The sequence below is a fragment of the Coffea arabica genome, chromosome 2c, assembly GCF_036785885.1.
Source record: "Coffea arabica cultivar ET-39 chromosome 2c, Coffea Arabica ET-39 HiFi, whole genome shotgun sequence".
NCBI classification, from domain to species: domain Eukaryota; kingdom Viridiplantae; phylum Streptophyta; class Magnoliopsida; order Gentianales; family Rubiaceae; genus Coffea; species Coffea arabica.
Window position 1 is genome coordinate 59559928 of NC_092312.1, and position 21955 is coordinate 59581882.

General features: G+C 37.2%; 1 protein-coding gene and 1 non-coding gene across 2 annotated transcripts; one reads left to right on the forward strand and one right to left on the reverse strand.

The window, feature by feature from the left end:
- Nucleotides 1-17199: 17199 nt before the first annotated feature.
- Nucleotides 17200-17306, reverse strand: LOC113728355 (small nucleolar RNA R71). The gene has a single exon (XR_003458078.1). It is a non-coding gene; the product is annotated as a small nucleolar RNA R71 (small nucleolar RNA).
- A 754-nt stretch (nt 17307-18060) lies between these two features.
- LOC113724446 (uncharacterized) lies at nt 18061-18894 on the forward strand. The gene has a single exon (XM_027247349.2). It carries the CDS (start codon nt 18061-18063, stop codon nt 18892-18894), a length of 834 nt encoding a protein of 277 aa, XP_027103150.2.
- Nucleotides 18895-21955: the final 3061 nt, after the last annotated feature.

The window sequence follows — 21955 nt, forward strand, 5'->3', positions numbered from 1 at the left end:
ATAATTTCATTTAAAAGAGAACGAATACAATAAAGTACACACTCATCTCGACAATTCTAATTCATATAATTGATAAGAAGCAATTCACATACTCAACAACAAATCATGCACTTGACACTCACCAAATCAAAAAAGTGAGTAAGTGAGCAAATAAACTTTTAGACATCCGCTCCGAGATTCTCTTGAAGATCATCTTAAACGCCTGAAGAAATAATAATTGATTATCACTCACAAATACTTACGAACCCCTTGCCAACAAGAAAAAATGTACACTTGTGCAATACTAAGACAATGTCATGAAAAAGAACTTTAAATATCTCGAAAATCAAGGTCCAAAAGTGAGAGTTTAAAGTCTCAAGAGAGACTTGCCTCTTCATGATATCAAGTTTAAAACGGTCTATCGATATTGAGAGAGAGTAACAAGTTCTCAAAAACTCATTTCTTAAGAATTCGAAAAATTTCTGTTTTGCACGACAATCTTGGGGAAATCAGATCTTGAGTTTGACATGTCCAAAAATGGAAAACTTTATACATTCGGAAACTGGTTCGAAGAACTAAAAGTTCTTAGAAGACACTTTTTCATAATTCTAAACAGAAAGCATTCATTTTTCATCTCAAAATTTCAATTCCAAGAAGACAGGTTTGAACCAGTCTTGGTTTTCTAGCAATCTTTGGAAATTCGACATAATTTACAGAAAGTGAATCAGCCCTTGAAATCGTAACACAATAAGAGTTCCAAACAAGGTTTCAAACATGACAAATGGAACTAAACTCAAAGTTTTGGGCATCAAGATATAACAGTTTAAAGTTAGCTGAATCTTGCAAACTGATCAGTAAATTTCCAGATTTGAAGAGCAATCTTTAGGGAATCATTTGGATATCGAAATGATATTGAAATTACACAAAATTAGGTACATTTAAACTTCCATCTATGGACTACTTCTATACCAAAATTTAGGCAAAAACTTGCACGGAAAGATCGTTAACAAAATGACCAAAGTTTATGAAATTTTCAAAGCAAATCTACCAACCCACTCTTTCTTTCTTTCCAAAGGTTTTGTCCAATGAAATCAACCTCAATTCACTCCATTTTTGAAACCAAGGTTCCAGAAATATTTAATAAGCAATTGATGGTTAAATGACACTAAAATATTTGAAATATAACCTCCCCAAATAGGTTTGACCATTCGGTTAGCAAGAAAGGATAAAGCTTCCAGTTTCCAGCTTTGCTGCATTTTCAAAATTAAGCCATATCTAAACTGTATACAAACTCAAATTGAGAGTGGTTAGTGGCGTTGGAAACTAGGTTCCAAAGGCTACAATTTATCAGAAGACATCATTTTGAAAATCTTTTTACAAATGGGACAAAATTAAGCCACAAGGTGCAGCTTCCAGTTTCATTCGTATGAACAGCCAAACAGAACAGCCAACTTTGCCGACTTACTGCGGTTCACTCAAAATGAACCAGCAAGAGATTTTCATACCATTGGAAAGCTATGAATGTCTAGTTTTGAATGCCACAAACGGCACTCAATTTTGTACTTTGGTACAAAGAGTTACATTCAAACAAAGAACACTGTTCAAGAACCCCTACTATACGTTTTTCCAGATTTGAACCTTGCCAAAACTCAAGTTTTGTGCAACCAAATGAAACGATTTGGAAGGCATTTTGTACACACAATATACAAACATATCTATCAATTTCACAGTCATCCAATCATCAAAATTTTGAAATAAAAATTGAACAACATGGACAGAATTTTTCGGCCAGCTCAACCTCCAAAATTTTCCTACTTTCTCTCCATTTTCTAACCGTAATCCTTTCATTCATCACACAAACAACATTAACCAATCAACATATCCTCAAGGAAGCTACCTACAAGCTTCGTCAAGATAGCTAGACTAGAGATTAAAATAAGGTAAATGGTTTCCTCAAGTCCTCTAACCTATTTTCTTGCTTAAGGTTGTAAACCCATACAAACTAACCTTCAATCTTGAAGAAATTGGAATGATTAAAGGAGATGAATGTTACCTCTTTAAACCAAAGATGAAATCAGATTTTTCTACTAAAAACGTTCCAAGAAAATCCACAAGAGGTTGTCTTTCTTCAAGCTAGAGTTGATTTCCAAGAAGTGTGAAAGTTGGATGAAGATTTGGAGCAAGATTTGTGAAGCTTTCATCCTCCTTTCTTCCTTGGTGTCTCGGCCGAACAAGAGGAGAGAGAGAGAGTGAGTTGTGTGTGTTTGGCTCGTGAGGGAAGATTGGAGGGATAAAGTAGTAAAAAGGGTTGCCAAAGTCAACTTTGAATAGTTGTCGAATAGTGTTTCATACCACCACTTTTCTCTCTTGTTTGTTGCACTAGTGCACTAATCCTCCAATGTAATTCCTTTAACACTGTAATTACTCACTTTTAAGAGTCTAGTATAAATTTATCAAATCCCCACTTAGTCATTCCGACACGATATATGCGAACTTTCGACTTGCGCTCGATAAAGCGAAATTTAAAAGCAATTCATGCAACGATAATATAATTAACTAAATTTAGCGTAAATAATTATAAAAATGACTATTTTAAAAATAAAAAATGAGTCCTCACATCCTCTCCCCCTTAAGTGAATTTCGTCCACGAAATTCATACCTTGATCTGGAAATAGATCTGGATATTTTTCTCAAATTTCTTCTTTTACTTCCCAAGTTGCTTCCTCTAGTCCATGATTTCTCCATAGAACTTTCACCAATGGGATTCGCTTATTCCTCAGTTCTTTCACCTTATGATCTAGAAGCTTTATTGGTTTCTCCTCATAGGTTAGTGCCTCGTCGATCTCAATATTTTTTGGTTGCAGGACATGAGACGGATCTGGATGATATTTCTTGAGCATGGATAAATGAAAAATATTATGGATCCGAGATAAACTTGATGGCAATTCTAAATTATAAGCCACATTTCCTACACGTTGAAGAATCTTATAAGGTTCTACGAATCTAGGTTGCAACTTCTTTCCTTTTCCTATCATCAGACTCACTTTTAGAGGAGTGATCTTAAAGAAAACTTGATTTTTAACCACAAATTCTAAATCCTTCCTTCGATTGTCTGCATAACTCTTCTGACGACTCTGTGCGGTTTGAATCCTCTGGCGTATTAACTTCACTTTTTCTCTCGCCTTTTCAATTCAATGCACTACAGTTGGGTCTAAAATCTTTCATTCACCTACTTCATCCCAACAAATCGGAGACCTACACTTCTGGCCATAAAGAGCTTCATACGGAGCCATTTGAATGGATGAATGGAAACTATTATTATGAGCAAACTCCACCAATGTCAAATACTTACTCAAACTCTCTCCAAAATCCAAAATACAAGTTCTCAACATGTCCTCAAGAGTTTGAATTGTTCTCTCTAATTGTCCATCAGTTTGTGGGTGGTAAGTAGTGCTAAAATTCAATTTAGTCCCCAACACTTCTTGTATTTTCTGCCAAAATCGAGAAACAAACCTAAGGTCTCGATCGGACATAATACTTATTAGTATACCATGTAACTTTATAATTTCATCCAAATACAGTTTCGCTAACTTTTTCAATGAGTACTTCATACTAATCGGTAGAAATTGAGCAGATTTGATCAGTTTATCCACTATTACCCAAATGGCGTTGTGACCTCTTTGTGTCCTAGGTAATCCAGATACAAAATTCATGATGATATTTTCCTACTTCTACTCAGATATCTCAAAAGGTTGCAATAGGCCAAATGGTTTCTGATGTTCGACTTTAACCTGCTGGCAAATTAAACAAGTTTGGACAAATTGAGTAATTTTCTTTTTCATGTTCTCTCACCAGTACAAATTCTTCAAGTCCTGGTATATTTTATTCCCTCCAGGATGTATGATGTACTTAAATCGGTGTGTTTCTTCCAAAATTTCCTTCTTAAGCCCTTCGTCCTTTGGCACTACTATACGATTCCGAAATCTTAGTACGTCATTCACTCCCAAATTATAATCCGACTTTTCTCCATTTTTTACTTTCTCCAACCACTTTTGCACTTCAAGGTCTTTCTCTTGTGCTTCCTTGATATGTTCCAACAAAGTGGATTTCACGACAATATTCCTAAGGATCACTTTACTCAGTTCAAGTCGAGGATTCCAACAACTAACCTTTTTCAACAAGTGCAATTCTTTAATCATCAATCCTACCACTTGCACTTGACGACTTAAAGCGTCGGCCACTACATTGGCTTTTCCTGGATGATAATTTATCGTGTAATCATAATTCTCCAAAAATTTCACCCATCTACGTTGTCTTAAATTCAACTATTTTTGAGAAAACAAATACTTAAAACTCTTATGATCCATGAAAACCTTAAATGTCACTCTATATAGGTAATGTCTCCATTTCTTCAATGCAAACACTGCAGCCGCTAACTTTAAATTATGAGTTGGGTAGTTTCTCTCATGCATCTTTAATTTCCTAGAGGCATACGCAACCACCTTATTATTCTACATCAATACACACCCCAAACCTTCTTTGGAAACATCTGTATAGACTACAAAACTATTCTTTCCGTTAGGTAAAGCTAATACAGGTACCCTCGTTAACCGTTTCTTTAACTCCTGAAAACTTTCTTCGCATTTTGGGCTCCATATAAATTTCTCACTTTTCTTAGTTAACTCAGTCATGAGTCTAGCAATCTTAGAAAAATCTTTGATAAACCTCCAATAATATCCTGCTAACCCTATAAAATTTCGAATTTCAGTAGGATTTTTCGGTTGCTTCCACTTAGAAACTGCTTCAACTTTGGCTGGATCCACCTTAATTCCGTCCTTAGAAATTATATGGCTCAAGAAAGTTACTTCCTTCAACTAAAATTCACATTTGCTAAACTTAGCATACAACTGATGTTCCCTCAAAGTTTGTAAAATAACTTTCAAATGTTTCTCATGATATTCCAAAGTTTTAGAATACACCAGTAAATCATCGATGAATACTACTACAAACTGATCTAGATAAGGCTTGAAGATTCAGTGTATTAAATCCACAAAAGGTGCAGGTGCATTAGTCAATTTGAACGGCATTATTGTGAACTTAAAATGTCCGTACCTCGAGTTAAAGGCAGTTTTAGGCATATCTTTTTTCAAAATCCTTAACTGATAATAACCCTGCCTAAGGTCCAACTTTGAGAATACTACTGCCCCTTGCAATTGGTCAAACAATTCATCAATGTGGGGCAAAGGATACTTATTCTTAATAATAATATCGTTTAAATCTCGATAGTCTATACATAATCTTAAACTCCCATCTTTCTTTTTAACAAACAACACTGGGGCTCCCCACGGGGAATTACTTCCTTTTATAAAGCCTTGCTCTACCTACAACTGCAATTTCAACTCTTTCAATTCAGTTGAAACCATTCTATACAGCGTCTTAGAGATAAGTGCTACCCCCGAAATCACATCAATCTTAAAAGTTATCTCTTTTTCCGGAAGCAAAAACTCTAATTCTTTAGAAAAACATCTGGATACTCTTTCACTATAGGCATTTCTTCCAATCTCACCTTATTACTAGGAGTATTTATAAGAAAAGCCAAATATACTTGAACTCCCTTACTCAACATTTTTCTAGCTCGAATTCCTGAAATAAGACCAGATGAGGCTAATCTACCCCATACATTCAATTTTAGGATTGCCTCTCCTGGAATGCACAACTGTATCATTTTTCGTCTTACAATTCAACTGAGTATGGTAACGAGCTAACCAGTCTATTCTTAGGATGATATTATACTCCTTAATATCTAAACCCATCAAATCGGTCAGTAACTTCCGTTTTCCAACCCATATCTTGCAATCTCTATACACCAATTTAGCAAACAAACTTTGTTCCCCAGTAAGTGATCTAGCCTCCAAGTCATAAGGTAATTTAATTGGTTTCACATCTATTTCACTCATAAAGTTAGGGTTTACAAAAGAACGCGTCGCACCCAAATCAATTAAAACCTTAGCTAAACGGTGGAAAATAGGGATCGTACCTTCAACTACCTCAGTAGCATCGGGAATCTACTGATAGTCCAATACGTAAACCCTAGCAGGTACCTTGGGTCGACTCTCTCTAGCACTAGTTTGTTTAGAAGTTGACTTTTCAGGCCTTTGAGTAGTACCTCCTTCTTTTGATACGTTTGGGCATTTCAATATTTGGTGTTCGGTACTGCTACAATACAAGCATTTTCTCAATTTTTTCCAACAATCATTTTCCACATAGTTGGACTTGCCACAGTAGCCACTGTCGCGCCCCATTTTTTGATAAACAAATAAATGGTTTAAAAAATGTATTTTTGATTCGATTTGTGATTGGTAAATAAATTGTGATTTAAAAGAAAAATGGGTCTAAATGGGGGTTTGAGAATGCGACGATTTGACCCAAAATTATAGTTTAAAAAGGGTTTTTGAAATAAAAAAATCGGAGTCGCCACTTGGTAATGAGTTAAGGTGTACCAAGTCACCTAAAAATGAATTTTTAGAGAAAAAATAAGAAAAAGTAATAAGAAACCCCTTTTAAACGACTCCTAGTCCACGTAAACCAACGAAAAAGGTTCGGGAGTCACATTTGACGAAGGGGAAGGCAAGGATAAAAATCCAAGGCACCCCTTCGACCTAGCCAAGGCTAGTTGTGTGATTTAATCAAAGATTTTCTTGTTTTAACCAAAGAATTTATTACATTTGGATGTACTACATGAATGCAAACTCTAGACCTAGGGGTATTGGGGACAAAATTTCTCTCCAAAGCTTGAGTGATGCCAATCACATTAATTGTGAAGCCCAATAATGATCCTTTAGAGAGGTCACACATAATCCTAAATGACGTAAAAGAAATGAGTGAAATGAATGCATGCCATGTGCAAATGTGAGTTTGTGTGAAGTGAAAAAGTGATAAAAACAATAGTGTGTAAGTGAAAGTGTGCAAATGGATGTACAAGATAAGGTGAGTAAAGTAATAATGTGAAAATGTATGTGTGATGACATAAAGTGCATGTGTGCGAGTGATATTATAAAGTGTAAGTAGTTGAGTGAAAACGTGCAAAATTAAAGTAGGGTGAAGTGAGAATGTGGAAAAAGGGTTAGAATATAAAGTAGAAGTGTATGTGATAGTGAATGAGTAAAATGCATGAATCCTATAGGAATGCATCAAGACGGGAACGGGGAGTGCTAACTTTGTGACTTTAATTTTCCCTTTGATTAGAAGGGAGAACTAGCGTGCTAAGGCTATTTTGTAGCCACACTCGCTCGTTTCCCTTATCGAAAGGGGACCCTCAAGCAAATGTACCCTATACCTAGCATGAGGATGCAAAAACCTAAAAATGAGGGGAAAAGGGGTTCGAGGAGCATGCCAAATGATAAAACTAAGAAAAATGCATGACATGTAGTGAACATGCAAATATGCACTATCGAAATGGGGAAAGCGACTAGCCTTTTCTATGAATTCCTACTAGCGTTGGACTAGTGGAAATGGACATTGAGCCACAACTAGCGTTGGACTAGTGTGGTGACGTACATTCATCCATCACATTCATCTACAACTATAGAAAGCAAGTAGACATGCCAAACACTCATAAACACATAGCACATAACACTTAGCATGCTCGACTAGATGCAAGAACCTAATAAAGCAAATTAACACATAGCCACAAAAGCAATCAATCAAGCTAATGAACCTATTACATTTGCTAGCTAGGCACACGTCTTCAATAGGTCTTCATCAAGTGCTCCAAGCCCTATTTATTACAAGCCAAGAGGTGTACACATACCCCATAAATAAAAGAATGACTTAATAAAAGCAAAAGTAAATGAAATGAAGGAACTAAAGAAAGGCAAGGAAAGCAAATTAGACATGCAATTCTCACTTAGCACATTGGATCACATAGGAAAGACAAAAAAGGATAGAAGAAATTATACCTCCCTTGGAATGGTGTCCAAATGAAAGAAATCACTTATTTATCCTCCAAAATAAAAGAAAAGGTCAAGGCATCATTTTAATAAACAAATAATCGTATGAAATGGAAGGAGACACAAAAATTGACTCACTCAAAACCTTCAAATAAACTAAACAACCCCTATTCATCAAATGGAAACAAGTAAGGACTCAATTGAATGAAGTAAGGAAGTTTCAAGGTCAAGTCATTATTGCTACAAAATTTAAGGGTCCCAAAAGCAAATAAATTAAGATTAAGGATTTGAAATGAAACCTATGAAAATCAACCATAAGATCTACAAAAATAAATGAAAATCAATTTGCTACATTCAAACCACAATGTACTCAAAATTTCAATAAGAATCCCAATCAATACTAAAATCTAGGAAAAGTTCTTAAGGCGTTCAAATTCATCCTAAAATTCGTAAATAATCTATCCAAAAAACCACATTAAAGCATATCAATCAAAAAAAAACATTTTAACGGGACTCAATTGATTAATCTTCACAAAATTCCAGGCCACAGTAGCATTAAATGCTAATCAAGGGGGCAAAAGGCAAATTTTCTTTTTGATTTACATGCAAGCTTCGTAGAAGAAGCTTTCTTCTTCCGCCACCATGCGTCTGCAATTCGGATGCAGAGGTTTCGTGCGAAACAACAGCCAGCGAAACCGTCACTCAATACCTCTAAACAACTGAGCATGTGGATTAACACAAATCAAGTATGAACACCAAGCTAGTGAAGATCAGACACAGAAGACCAGATGAGAAACGCGAGAACAGAATAACACAACCAGCTTCTGATCAGGAAAGGCAGCAGCTAAACCAAACAATAAAACAGCCAAAGACCCGAACCTGAACAACCTAAGAAAACAGCCTAATAGCCTAAGACCCAAACTAGAGAAATGCACTAAAGAGAAAGAAAAACAAAGTCTGGTCGCACTGCTAAAACAAGGCGGAGAGTTTCGACCCTATTGCAGCAAACTTTCATGCTTAAACCTCAACCCAAACACAGCTAGTAACTCTCCAGATTCATTCAACCAAGAATTCCGACCTCTCATCTTAATAATGATAAAACACTTCATAAGCTAGATTAAGGCAACAGAGACAAGGAAAAATACATAACACAGCAAGCAAATATCAGCAGCGGCAGCGACAAAACAGACAAAAAAAAAAAACAAAAGCTAAAACTAATGCAAGAACATAGATTGGCAACAAAGGGAACGGAAAAAGCTGAAGCATCAGTTTAAGAGGGTACCTGAAAATGTTTGAGAGTTTTGACGATGCAAAATGCTCCTAGAATGTCGGCTGGTTCGTGAGATGAGGCGAGAGAAATCCCATCACAATGGGGTGCAGCAGGGACTTCGTAACTTGGGGCTGCAGTGGTGGTGGCGGCTATGAACGACGACGGATGGGAAGTCGGCAATGGAAGCAGAGTTGGGAGCTGCGCCTGGTGGTCGTGCTGTGATGGAGCTGGAGGCGCACGACAGTAGCTTGCGCGCGATGATGCCGATGGCAGACAGCAGCGGCGGCGGACGCAGACTGGTGGTGGCTTGAACAGGCTTTCCTTGCGTTGTTTCTTCCCAGCCTTGCACTGTGGCTCCCTCAAAACTCTCTGTGGGTTCTCCGATGAAGTCTCTCAGCCTTCCAGATTTCCTTGTGTTCAGCTTTCAACCGCTACCCCCCAGCTCTCTTGCGGCTGTTTTCATTTTCAATCTCCCTCAGCCTTTCTTTCACTCCGCCATCCACAGGTTCCCCTTTCGCTTCTCTGGTTTCTGATTCCTCTTCCCCGCAACCCCATAGCCTCTCTCAATCTCCCTTTCCTAATCCTAACCGCCGCTCCTCTTATTTCCAAACCCCAGTCGCTCTCCCTTTTTCCTTACATCAGCCATCCCCCCCGACCTGGTTTCTTTTCAGCCATCGCTCTATCGATGCTCTCTCTCTCAGATTTTTGCAGCCGTCCTCTATCTCTCTTTTTCCCTCCGCTGTTTTTTCCAGCTCCCCCAGTCCTTCGAGTAGCTTTCTGCTTTTCTCTCTGTTTTTCCGCCTCTCTCTTTCGTTGCCCCCCCTCCTTGCGGCTGCCTTTTTTTTCTATTTATATGGGAATCCTCCACCCTAAAACCTCAGCAATCTCCTTCTATATTTGCAGCCAAAGGGCTCCTGAACCCTTACTTGCAAGCTGCGAAAAAACGCAGCTTGCCTGCCGGGTTTTCCTTTTTTTTTTTTAACTTAATAATTTAACAAAAATAATAGTAAAACTAAATAAATAAATAAATAAATAACAACAACTTTAAGTACAATTACATCAAAATAAACAAACTAAAAACAACAAAGTTACCAAATTCAATCTTTTTCTTTCATTTTTCATTTTTCATCTTTTTTCTCTGCTTTTTTTTTCCGAAATATTTAATGCCAAAAGGTTGAATTTAAAAGAAATAAACATATTTTGTGAACAATTTTCTCTTTTTCTCCTTTTTTCTCTTTTTCTTTTTTTTTTATAATTTTCCTCTTTTTTCTTTTTCTTTCAATTAAATTAGTAAATAAAATAAATGTTCGTAAACTAATTAACATAAGAGACATGAAACAGGAATCCCCTAAGATAAATCTAAAATTGAAACAACAAACCTAAAATTAAACTAATTAAATAAGTAAAATTCGAAACCAAAAATTTGGTGTCTACAGCCACAACTAACTTGAGGAATTACGGCCTAACCACTATGAGGTATTCCTCTCATTTGACCTTGCTCACTACGACCTCCTCATTATAAAACCCCTCTTAGAGCTCCAGAGGTCCTTACTCCTCCCGTTCCCCTTCCCATCTTGGAAGGTGAGACACTTTAACTAACTTGTCCATAAGTGTAACTAGGAGTGTTCCTTTTCTTAGTATGAAAGTCCCTAACTTGCAACTTTGCGCTTTCGACTCTTTGCACTTTCTCCAGGGTTTCAGTGAATGTAGAGATTTGAGCTGCTGCCAACCCCTCCTGGATCTCCATATTAAATCCTTGCACAAAACACTTTATCCTTCTCTGCTCATTAATCACCAATTCTGGAGCGTACTTAGAAAACTTAGTGAACTTCCCCTCATACTCGGTAACGCTAGAGATTCCTTGTCTCAACTTTATGAATTCATCTTCCCGCTTCTCTTGGATTAGAGGCGAAAGAAACTTCTCATTGAACTCCCTCGTGAAGTTTTTCCAGGTCCAAAGGGTCTACGCTCTTTTCCACTTTCCCCTTATCACGTCCCACCAAGTACGTGCAACGCCCTCAAATTGGAAGGCAGCAAAGTTCATTCGCCTCTCTTCGGCATAGTCTAAGGTAGCGAAAATATTAGTCATTCGTTCCAACCAGTTCTCCGCTAACTCGGGACCAGATCCCCCAATAAATTTAGGCGGAGCAAATTTCAAAAAACTCTCCAAGACTCTATTCTCCTCTCCATTTTGGGCCCCAGATTGGTTAATTGGTCCTGGACCCTATCGCTCTGCTAATCGTTCTAAGATATTGGTCATCCGATTAATGACAGTAACCACTTGGTTACCGTCTACATTTTCTTATCCCTGGATCGGTCCGGTTGCCGATCCTTGATCATCCCTTTGAGGTTGGGGTTACCTAGCCCCACGCCCTCGACCTCTACCACTCCTTCATCCGTCCATGATCCTAGTTATGCCCAATGCAAGAAATAAAATAATTACGCGAGAAAATACTTAAAATAAGAGCCAATATGAAAACATTGAAAATAATAATAACTAACATATATCAACACTTTAAGGTTCATACAATTAGTAAGTCATGGGGCATTTACAAAAATATAGCACACAGGTGCCACAAAAGTGCAATTAGTCATGCACGTCAAAAGTATATTCAAGTGCCTCAAAAGTAGGCCACACAGTTGATAAAAAATACAATGACCTTTGAACTAGCACCACCCCAGCTAATTCTAACTACAAAAATCAAAAGATTTATCACTCCAAATCTAATCTTCAGCAGGACTATCAGGCGGGACCTCCTCCTCCGGATCCGTCTCGAAAGGCTCCTCCTCAGTGCCCTCCTGAATCGGACTCTGAATAGCATCCATTATCTCATAGATCAATATAGTGATGTCAGCTAGAATCCCAGAATCCCAATCCCGGACCTCCTCACCTATTTTGGTGAATCGAGCTCTAGTGCTCTAAACCTCATCACGAGGGCCTCAGTCCTAGCCAACTCGTCTACTACCGTCCCCTCTAGCTCCGCAATCCTAGTACCCTGAGCGTCCACCATGGCGCTCAACTCCTCGACCTCCTGAAGTAAGACTCTGTTGGTATTCACCAACTAACGATGTTCATCGTCAATGGACAATACCAGGTCATTAGGGTACGCGTGCGTCACCCTATAGGGACAACGGGGAAACCTAGAAGAAGGCGAGAATTGAACGCGAGCCCCTCCACCAAGTGCTCAATAGTAAATAGGTCTAATAAAATCCACATGACCATTAGCATGTCCACTACCATTAGCAGCGTGTCCTCCATTACCATTCTCCATTTCTATAAAATAACCACAATTTTCGGGTTAGAAACTTAAAGTCACTAACTCGCTCAAACATTATTTAAGGTATAACTAAGTTATCTCATTCCTATTCTTGAGGGTAAAGTCTCTAATATATCTCCCAAATAGATCTCTAAACCTAGTGCTCTGATACCAACTGTGATGCCTCCACTTCTCCCAAGAGCGAACCCAAGGGTATCCATGGAATGCATGTCCAAATCTCACCAGGACTCGATATAAGACGAATTCAACTTATGGATAATCAATCAATACTAAAAGTCAAAAATATAAAGAAAAGGTCGTTTCCTTAAAATATTCAAATCTTACATTACAATTTACCAAAAGTATATCAACATTCCCAAAATATACAACCTCCAAAAGTTGTCTAACCAATTCCATTTCAAATTCTAATCAAAAGATCATTAAATTGGCTTCTCCATAATTCTTTCTATTTCAGCTCCTGTTAAGCAAAACCAAACTAATGAGATGAGTTACTAATTAGTGAGGCCAAGAAAAGCATGCAAACACATAGTTCAAGTAGCAATAGCACTTATGCGAGAAATAAAACTATAACATTCAAGTAATTCACAATTTAACATCAAACACACTCAATAAGAATACGGGAGCTCTCAGGAGCTAAATTCCACTTGCTTTGTCGAGTCTCAATCAAATACCTCCACGTGATGACACTTCGTCAACCGGGTAGGTATATTTAGTTCGAAGACACCACTTACTTCACGAATCCCGTTCACCGTTACACCCTCTGTTCCGAGCCCGCTCATCATATAGAAAGGCGATACTACTCGCGTATGCCAAGCGAGATCTCTCAAATAGATCAAGATTTATGAATTTTCCATGGTTCACCAAACTTCTCGACCAAACCCATGCCGGCTCGAGTCACAAAGTTAGCTTATGAGTTTGGGCGTCCCCCGATTATACATATAAGTTGATGAGACAACACTCCAATCGACGATCACAAATACGATTCACAATAGCATCACTTCACACAAATCGATTATCAATTCACATAGCGAGATTCGATCATAATTTCATTTAAAAGAGAACAAGTGCGATAAAGTACACACTCGTCTCGACAATTCTAATTCATATAATTGACAAGAAGCAATTCATGTACTCAATAACAAATCATGCACTTGACACTCACCAAGTCAAAAAAGTGAGTAAGTGAGCAAATAAAGTTTTAGACGTCCGCTCCGAAATTCTCTTGAAGATCCTTTTAAGCACCTGAAGAAATAATAATTGATTATCACTCACAAATACTTACAAATCCCTTGCCAACAAAGAAGAATGTACACTTGTGCAATACTAAGACAATGTCATGAAAGAGAACTTTAAATCTCTCGAAAATCAAGGTCCAAAAGTGAGGATTTAAAGTCCAAGAGGGACTTGCCTCTTCATGATATCGAGTTTAAAAAGGTCTATCGATATCGAGAGAGAGTAACAAGTTCTCAAAAACTCATTTCTTAAGAATTCAGAAAATTTCCGTTTTGCACGACAATCTTGGGAAAATCAGATCTTGAGTTTGGCATGTCCAAAAATGGAAAATTTTATACCTTCGGAAACTAGGTTCGAAGTACTAAAAGTTCTTAGAAAACACTTTTTCATGGTTCCAAACAAAAAGCATTCATTTTTCATCTCAAAATTTCAGTTCCAAGAAGACAGGTTTGAACCAGTCTTGGTTTTCTAGCAATCTTTGGAAATTCGACATAATTTATAGAAAGTGAATCAGCCCTTGAAATTCGTCAATAAGAGTTCCAAACAAGGTTTCAAACACAATAAATGGAACTAAATTCAGAGTTTTGAGCATCAAGATATAACAGTTTAAAGTCAGCTGAATCTTGCAAACTAATCAGTAAATTTCCAGATTTGAAGAGCAATCTTTGTGGCATCATTTGGATGTCGAAAAGATATTGAAATTACACAAAATTTGGTACACATAAACTTCCATATATGGACTACTTCTATACCAAAATTTAGGCAAAAACTTGCACGGGAAGGCAGTTACCAAAACGACCAAAATTTATGAAATTTTCAAAGTAAATCTGCCAACCCACTCTTTCTTTCTTTCCAAAGGTTTTGTCCAATGAAATCAACCTCAATTCACTCCATTTTTGAAACCAAGGTTCCAGAAACATTTAATAAGCAATTGATGGTTAAATGACACTAAAATATTTGAAATATAACCTCCCCAAATAGGTTTGACCATTCGGTCAGCAAGAAAGAATAAAGCTTCTAGTTTCCAGCTTTGCCGCATTTTCAACATCAAGCCATATCTAACTCTATACAAACTCAAATTGAGAGTGGTTGGTGGCATTGGAAACTAGGTTCTAAAGGCTACAATTTATCAGAAGAAATCACTTTGAAAATTGATAAGTGAATATTTAATGTGTATTTTGTACAATTTTGGCATGAATTTTTGGTATGTTTTGACAAGATTAAAGCCATTTTTGAACTCTATTGATTATAATTGTTTAAATATTGTTTAAGTGTTCAAAACTTGATAAATGAGTGGATTAATGCATTAATTTTGTGAAATTGTGAAAGATATCGATGTATGAAATTAATGCACGAGTTGAAAGAAGTGTAAGGATTGTTCAGAGGATAAAGTACACAAGAAATTAGGAGCAAAAATGAAGAAAAAGGAAAAGAAGTGAAAAATTGGAATATACCAGCATGGATCCGAACTCGGATCCGTGAGAATAAGGGGCGATCCGAGCCCTCGTCTGTCCTTCTGGAGCAGTGTATCCGAGTACAAACGATCCAAGCTCGGATCCATCAGAGAAAGGCCTCGGATCCATATTCAACCCTCGGATCCGAGACTCGGATCTGTCTCTCTCTTCAGCAAGTGGCACAACCGTTTTCCTTTACCTTTCTCACAACTTTTTCAGCTATTTTGAGGGACAGAAATTGGTAGCACATGCTTCTGCAACAAAAGAGAAGACCAAATGAGTTGTAGACAAAAGGAAACATCATATCTTTGACTTTTTTTTACAAAATCTGAGTGGAGGAAATTATGAAGTGAAAGAATTAGACTTTCTACCACTTTTTATGCAGAAACACAGGGAAGAAGCCAGGGGCATCTACGTAGCTAGTTTTTCCTCTTGTAACTAGTTTCTCTCTAGTTAAGAGTTTTTAGAGAAGCATTTGGAGTTTTCACTTGTAATCATCTTGTACAAGAATATAGCAGAAATTGGAAGGTTTCACCATCAATTGGCTAAACTTTCTTTTATCTTTCTTGAACTTGTACCTTATGATGTTTTGCGTTAATAAACTTGTGAATTTGATTTTTATCTCATTCATGAGTAGCTAATTTTCTTTATCTAGGGAGTAGATGAAACTTATGGATAAATAATATGGATTGAATGTGATTTACACTTGTTATATCTTGTATTAACTTGTCTACTTGTGTAGTTGTGATTACTTGTTATGATTGATCACCAATAGCATGTTTATAGTTGTTATTGTTCAATGGTAGCAATGGAAAAACATGAGTAGAGCTTAAGTTGTATGTTCATGAAAATAGAGATACACTTAAGGGGATTACTTAGCATTTCATGAAAGAAAACTGAGGGGTATTAGTATTTCACCATGAAAATAGGGAAAACTAAACTACTCTAGGCCATTTCATCATGAGAACGAGACTTGGTAATTTTGGAAATGAATCTCTGGTTAAACAAGAATAATAACAAGAGGTAAATACATTTATTTGTGTTGTTTATGCCATAAGTGGAATCTACATCTCTAGATTCAATTTTTAGTGAAATTTCTCCATTACATTTAGTATTGATTAAAGCAGATTTGTAGACAATAGATTTATAATTTTCTTGCTCAGATTTATTATAAGTTTAAATAATAGAGAAAAATAAGGGTCTAGTACTTGTTTAATTTGCTCCTCGTGGGATCGAACCGATACATATCCTACATTACAATTTCGGCCTATATACTTGTAGTCAATGGGTATAAAATCGGATTTTAAGTTGCATTGATATAAAAATCCTGTCAAGTTTTTGGCGCCGTTGTCAGGGAGCGACAATATTAGAGCCTAATCATTTTTATTAATTTAGACAGTTTTATTTTTATTAGTTGAGCTAATTATATTTAATCCTACATTGTAATCAAATTTTGACAATTGAAGTTGCATAATATATATTATTTCTATTTGTAGTGTATGCACCGGGCGTTTCGAGAAATTGCACTTTTCGATCCAAAAATTAAGAGAACACTACATAGACAAAGGAGGAACACACCACAGCAAGAGGAACAAGAGATTTGGCAACCAATAGAGGAAATCTTAATAGAGCTTCCATTTGAAGAAGAAATGGCAGAAAACGAAGCAAATAGGCGAGTTCTACGAGATTTTGCTCTACCAAGAACACAAGAATCTCAAACGAGCATAGCAAGGCCTTCGGTAAATGATAACAATTTTGAGATTAAACCATCACTTATTCAAATTGTTCAACAATCTCAATTTGGAGGTAATGCAGTAGAAGATCCTAATTCATACTTAGCTACATTTTTGGAAATTTGTGATACAATTAAAATGAATGGAGTTAGTGATGATGCTATAAGGCTAAGATTGTTCCCATTTTCATTGAGAGATAAGACCAAACTTTGGCTACACTCTTATGCTCCTAATACTTTCACTGGATAGGATGATTTATCAAGAGCATTCTTGAATAAGTATTTTCCACCAGGTAAGACTGCTAAGTTAAGAATGGATATCACTAGTTTTAGCCAATTGGAAGGTGAATCATTATATGAGGCATGGGAAAGGTTCAGAGATTTGCTTCGAAAATGTCCACATCATGGACTACCGGAGTGGTTAATCATACAAACCTTCTATAATGGTTTAGTTTTTTCAACTAAAACTATGATCGATGCAGCTGCAGGTGGAGCTTTAATGAGAAAATTACCCCAAGAAGCTCAGAATTTGATAGAAGAAATGGCCGCAAATAACTACCAATAGGCCAATGAGAGAGGTAATACAAGACGTCACGTAGGTATGATAGAAATGGACACTCTCAATATGCTGAGTGCTCAAATGAATAATGTGATGAAGTTGCTAAGTAGACAAGGTGGAGTTGGTCCAAGTTCATCTAATGCACATGTAGCGTGTTGTTCTATATGTGGATGTGAACATGATACTAATGAGTGTGTTGATTCTGAGCAGGTATAATTCGTCAATAATTACAATCGTAATGCTCAAAATAACCCCTACTCGAATACTTACAATCCGGGGTGGAGAAATCATCCAAACTTTGGATGGAAGGATCAAGGAAATCAACCAAGGCCAGCCAATCCACCGGGATTTCAATCAAGGCAACAACAAGCTGAAACCAAACCTGGTTGGGAGATTGCTGTGGAAAAGCTTGCTAAGGTTACTTCAGATAGATTCGAGCGAGTTGAGGGGCGGTTGGACCAATTGGCTTGGATGTATAGAAATTTGGAGGTTCAAATTGGTCAAATTGCCAATGTGATCAACAATAGAAACCCTGGTGAATTGCCGAGTAAAACCGAAGTGAATCCGAGAGAGCAAGTCAATGCTATCACTCTTAGAAGTGATAAAATGGTTGAGGGACCTAACTCTAGTAATTCAAGTGGTGAAAAAGATAAGGAGCAAGCATATAGAGGAGTAAAACCAAGCCAAAATGATAATGTAGTCATTAATATTGATGAACCTCCTCCTCAATTAAATTCTAATGTGATTCCTTTTCCTCACAGGTTGAAAAAAGATGGACAGGATCGGGAGTTTGAAAAGTTCTTCAAAATGTTTAAACAATTGCACATTAACATTCCTTTCATTGATGCTATAACACAGATTCCCTCTTATGCGCGTTTCTTGAAAGATATCATGTCAAGAAAGAGGAAAATTGTAGATAATGAGATGATAACATTAACGGAAGAGTGTAGTGCATTAATTAAGAACAAACTCCCTCCTAAATTAAAAGATCCGAGAAGTTTTTCTATTCCTTGCACTATTGGTCAATTGCATTTTTCTAATGCTTTATGTGATTTAGGTGCAAGTGTGTCACTTATGCCATTATTGGTTGCCCAGAGGTTGGGACTTCAAGAGTTGAAAGCTACCAATATCACATTGCAGTTGGCGGATCGGTCAATCGCACATTCAATTGGTATTTTGGAAAATATGCTCATAAGGGTAAGACAATCTATAATACCTATGGATTTTGTTGTCTTAGATATTGAGGAAGATTTGAGAATGCCAATTATTCTAGGACGACCGTTTTTAGCCACCGCACGAACTATAATTGATGTGGAAAAAGGTAAGCTTATATTACGGGTTAATGGTGAGAAACTGGAATTCAATTTGGATAGTAAAGAAAGCAGTATAGAGCCTACTGCTCTTGTTTCTAATATGCCATGTGATGAAAAGATTAACTAAGAAAGGAACGAAGAAGTTAAATATATAAAAGTCCTTGGTACTAACTTTCATGGTGTAGGAACAAGGGAGGAAAAGATAAGGATGGAAGTTGGCTTAATAAATTCGCCATTCCATGAAGAAAATGGAGAAAAGGTGAGCCAACTCGAAAAAGACAAGCAAATTCCACTCCAAGGTGAAGTCGAGCCTTTATATGATAAGTCTAATACTCCTCCTTGGCATTTGAGGAAATTGGACTATGAAAATCGATACATGGCTCACCACATGGTAGATTGGCTTGGGAGTTTCGACCCATGGGGAGAAAATCGCTCCCTAATGTTCTAAAATGACACAACTTTTGAGTCGAGCTCAACGACTCTAAACAAAGCGCTTGTTGGGAGGCAACCCAATAATAATATTGTAGTTGTGTTTTTATGTGTTTCTTACATTTTGGTGTGATTTAATTGACTAATTAGATATATTTCACTTGTTTGCAGGAGGTATCGGAGTTTCATCATTATTTTGAAGGTACAATTGAAGAACAAATGTAAAAAAGGAGGTTTTCTTACCAAATTGTGCTTTAAGTGTTTAGAATTCCCAAGCATACATACAATGTTGCATTTTCAGTATATTCAAGTGACTTTTGGTGATAACATGTTTATAAATGCTCATGGACTCATTTGATGTGCATTTAATGTCCAAAAGTGCCATTTTAGTGTAAAAATGCAAAAATGATCAAAGAACCTCACCCCTCGATTTGCAATGTAGATGTGTTTGATGTTTTTTGAAAGGTTGGATATTGTATTTATGGTATATTACATATGCGTGGGGGGTTAGAATTGATAAAAAGTTTGTCCAAAGCGTATTTTGGAATTGGCCGGAAAAGGAAGAAAAATTTTGAAAAATTGCAGGTTCTGCAATTAAGTGCAGAAAAACAGATCTGAGTTCGGATCCATTTCAACCCAGAAGGATTCGACCTCGGATCCATAAGATACGAGCTCGGATCCAACTCAGCCCAGATGGATCCGAGGGCTCGTTTGTGTTTCTGGTGAGACGAATCCGAGCCTTGTCGGATCCGAGAACTTCCAGAACAGATCCGACCTCGGATCGGTTGGCGATAAGAAAGGAAACGAGACCTCAGTTCCTCATTTTCCAGCTCTTCTCTCTTTCTCTCTCACCGAAACCCTAACCCTCCTTCACCAATCTTCCATTTTGCCCATTAATCCTCTGATCTTTCACCACAAAAACATCCCAAATACTCTTGTGAACATTAACCCTCAACAATTTCGAATCAAAAACATCAATCCAAGGGAATTTAATCATCATAAAAGAATTCGGGCCGCACTTCAATTTTTCAAATTTGGGGGTGAATTTGGACTTGTTTCTTCCTCATTATCATTCTCTAGTATCTTCCTATACATTTGAGGTATCAATTTACAATTTTCTTTAAGATTCCATAATTTCTAATTTTACATTTTTCTAGTTTTTGGGCATATTGAGATAAATGCATATTTGTTGGAATTTGTTGTTGTAAATGTGCTATATTGTACTAGAATATGTTGTTACTACTATTTTTATGCTTAGTATGGAAAAAGTTGTGGATTTGGTGATATTTTTGGTAATTTTTTTTAATTTATTAGGCTTGAGTAATTTGGTTCTTTAGGCTTGTGAATGTTGGTTTCCATTGAATATATAAACTTGTTTTGAGGAGTATAAGTCACTATTGTACCAATTGAAAATGATATGCGATTAATAGAACCAATTCCATTGGGTAAAAGAGTGTGTTTATGATTAAATTATGCATATTCAATCTTTTTACTTGAAATCTCTTATCTCTTTGAGTTCAATTGCAATTGTTTTGGTAAATTTGGAGCTCATTCGTATGCACTTTATTAAGAATGGGTATACCCAATTGTGGTGTGATTCGTGGAGAAACTTATGAATATATTGGCATGTACATTCTTGAAATAATGGTTGAGGTTCAAATGATCGAACTCTTTGATGAGATTCTACCTGAAAATATGCATTTGAGTTTGAAATGAGTTAAGTAGGATCTTTGGTTGTTTTTTGGTACATGTTGACAGGGAGTTTAGCCCTTTTATAAGGGGAAACTCTGCTGAAATTTTCTTAAATTCTATGTGAGCAAGTTTATTTTGTTTTCATGAACGTTCATCTTGTTTTTATATAGGTACTATGGCTTGCACAAGGAGGGCTTGTATTCGTACTCCTACACCATCTTCAAGCGAGGAACGTACTCCCTCACATGAAGAGTCGCCTGAGGAAGAATCTCCTTCGCCTGAGCCACCACCTCGGTCTCGCCGGAAGACCGCATCCACTAGCTGCGACGAGCCGTTTCCAGATTATGACACTATTAGATTCACGTCACTCGAGAATCAACAGTGGTACGAAGCAGGCTTAGATAAGGAAATTATCATTGAAAAGCACCTGGCACCGGAGGTGGATGTGCACTACCACATCTCTACGGCATTCAAGAGACTCGGATGGGAGAACATCCTTCAATTGCCCAAGCACTACTACCCCAATCTAGTCCGAAAATTCTATGCCAATGTGGAAAATAAACAGAGTCACAGTGGCAACCTCATCGTCTCCTGGGTTCGAGAAAAGAGAGTGGCTCTTAATCAGGATACAGTGGCAAAAATTGTCAAACTCAAAGATGAAGGAGTTGATGTTAAACTGACCAAGGAGTTCAAGGCACGCGACCCTTGGCAAGTGGGAGAAGCAGTAGCACGCCTAAAGGGTCAATATAGGAAGCGAGAAAGTTCGAAGAAGCTCACTGTATATGCTGACTCCTTCGAGCATAGGTACCACTTGATTTTCTATCTCTTCGCCTTCAATGTGGTGCCCAAAAGGAGTGGAAAGCGGGAGCTCCACAATAGTGACCTCTACTTCTTGGATAAGATGATACATGGTATGGGTGAGCAGTTGACTGGTATTCCTTTGCCCAGCATCATCATCAGTTACATGTGGACCACAGCTCACATGAGGGCCGGCGAGACTTGCTTTGGATTCCCTCGGTTGCTATCCCTCATTTTTGAGAAACTCAAGGTTCCTCTTGGAACCGAGC

Bases quoted from the DNA above. Each gene is read 5' to 3' on its own strand.
- LOC113724446 (XM_027247349.2), top strand. From the start codon at position 18,061: ATGGTTGAGGGACCTAACTCTAGTAATTCAAGTGGTGAAAAAGATAAG.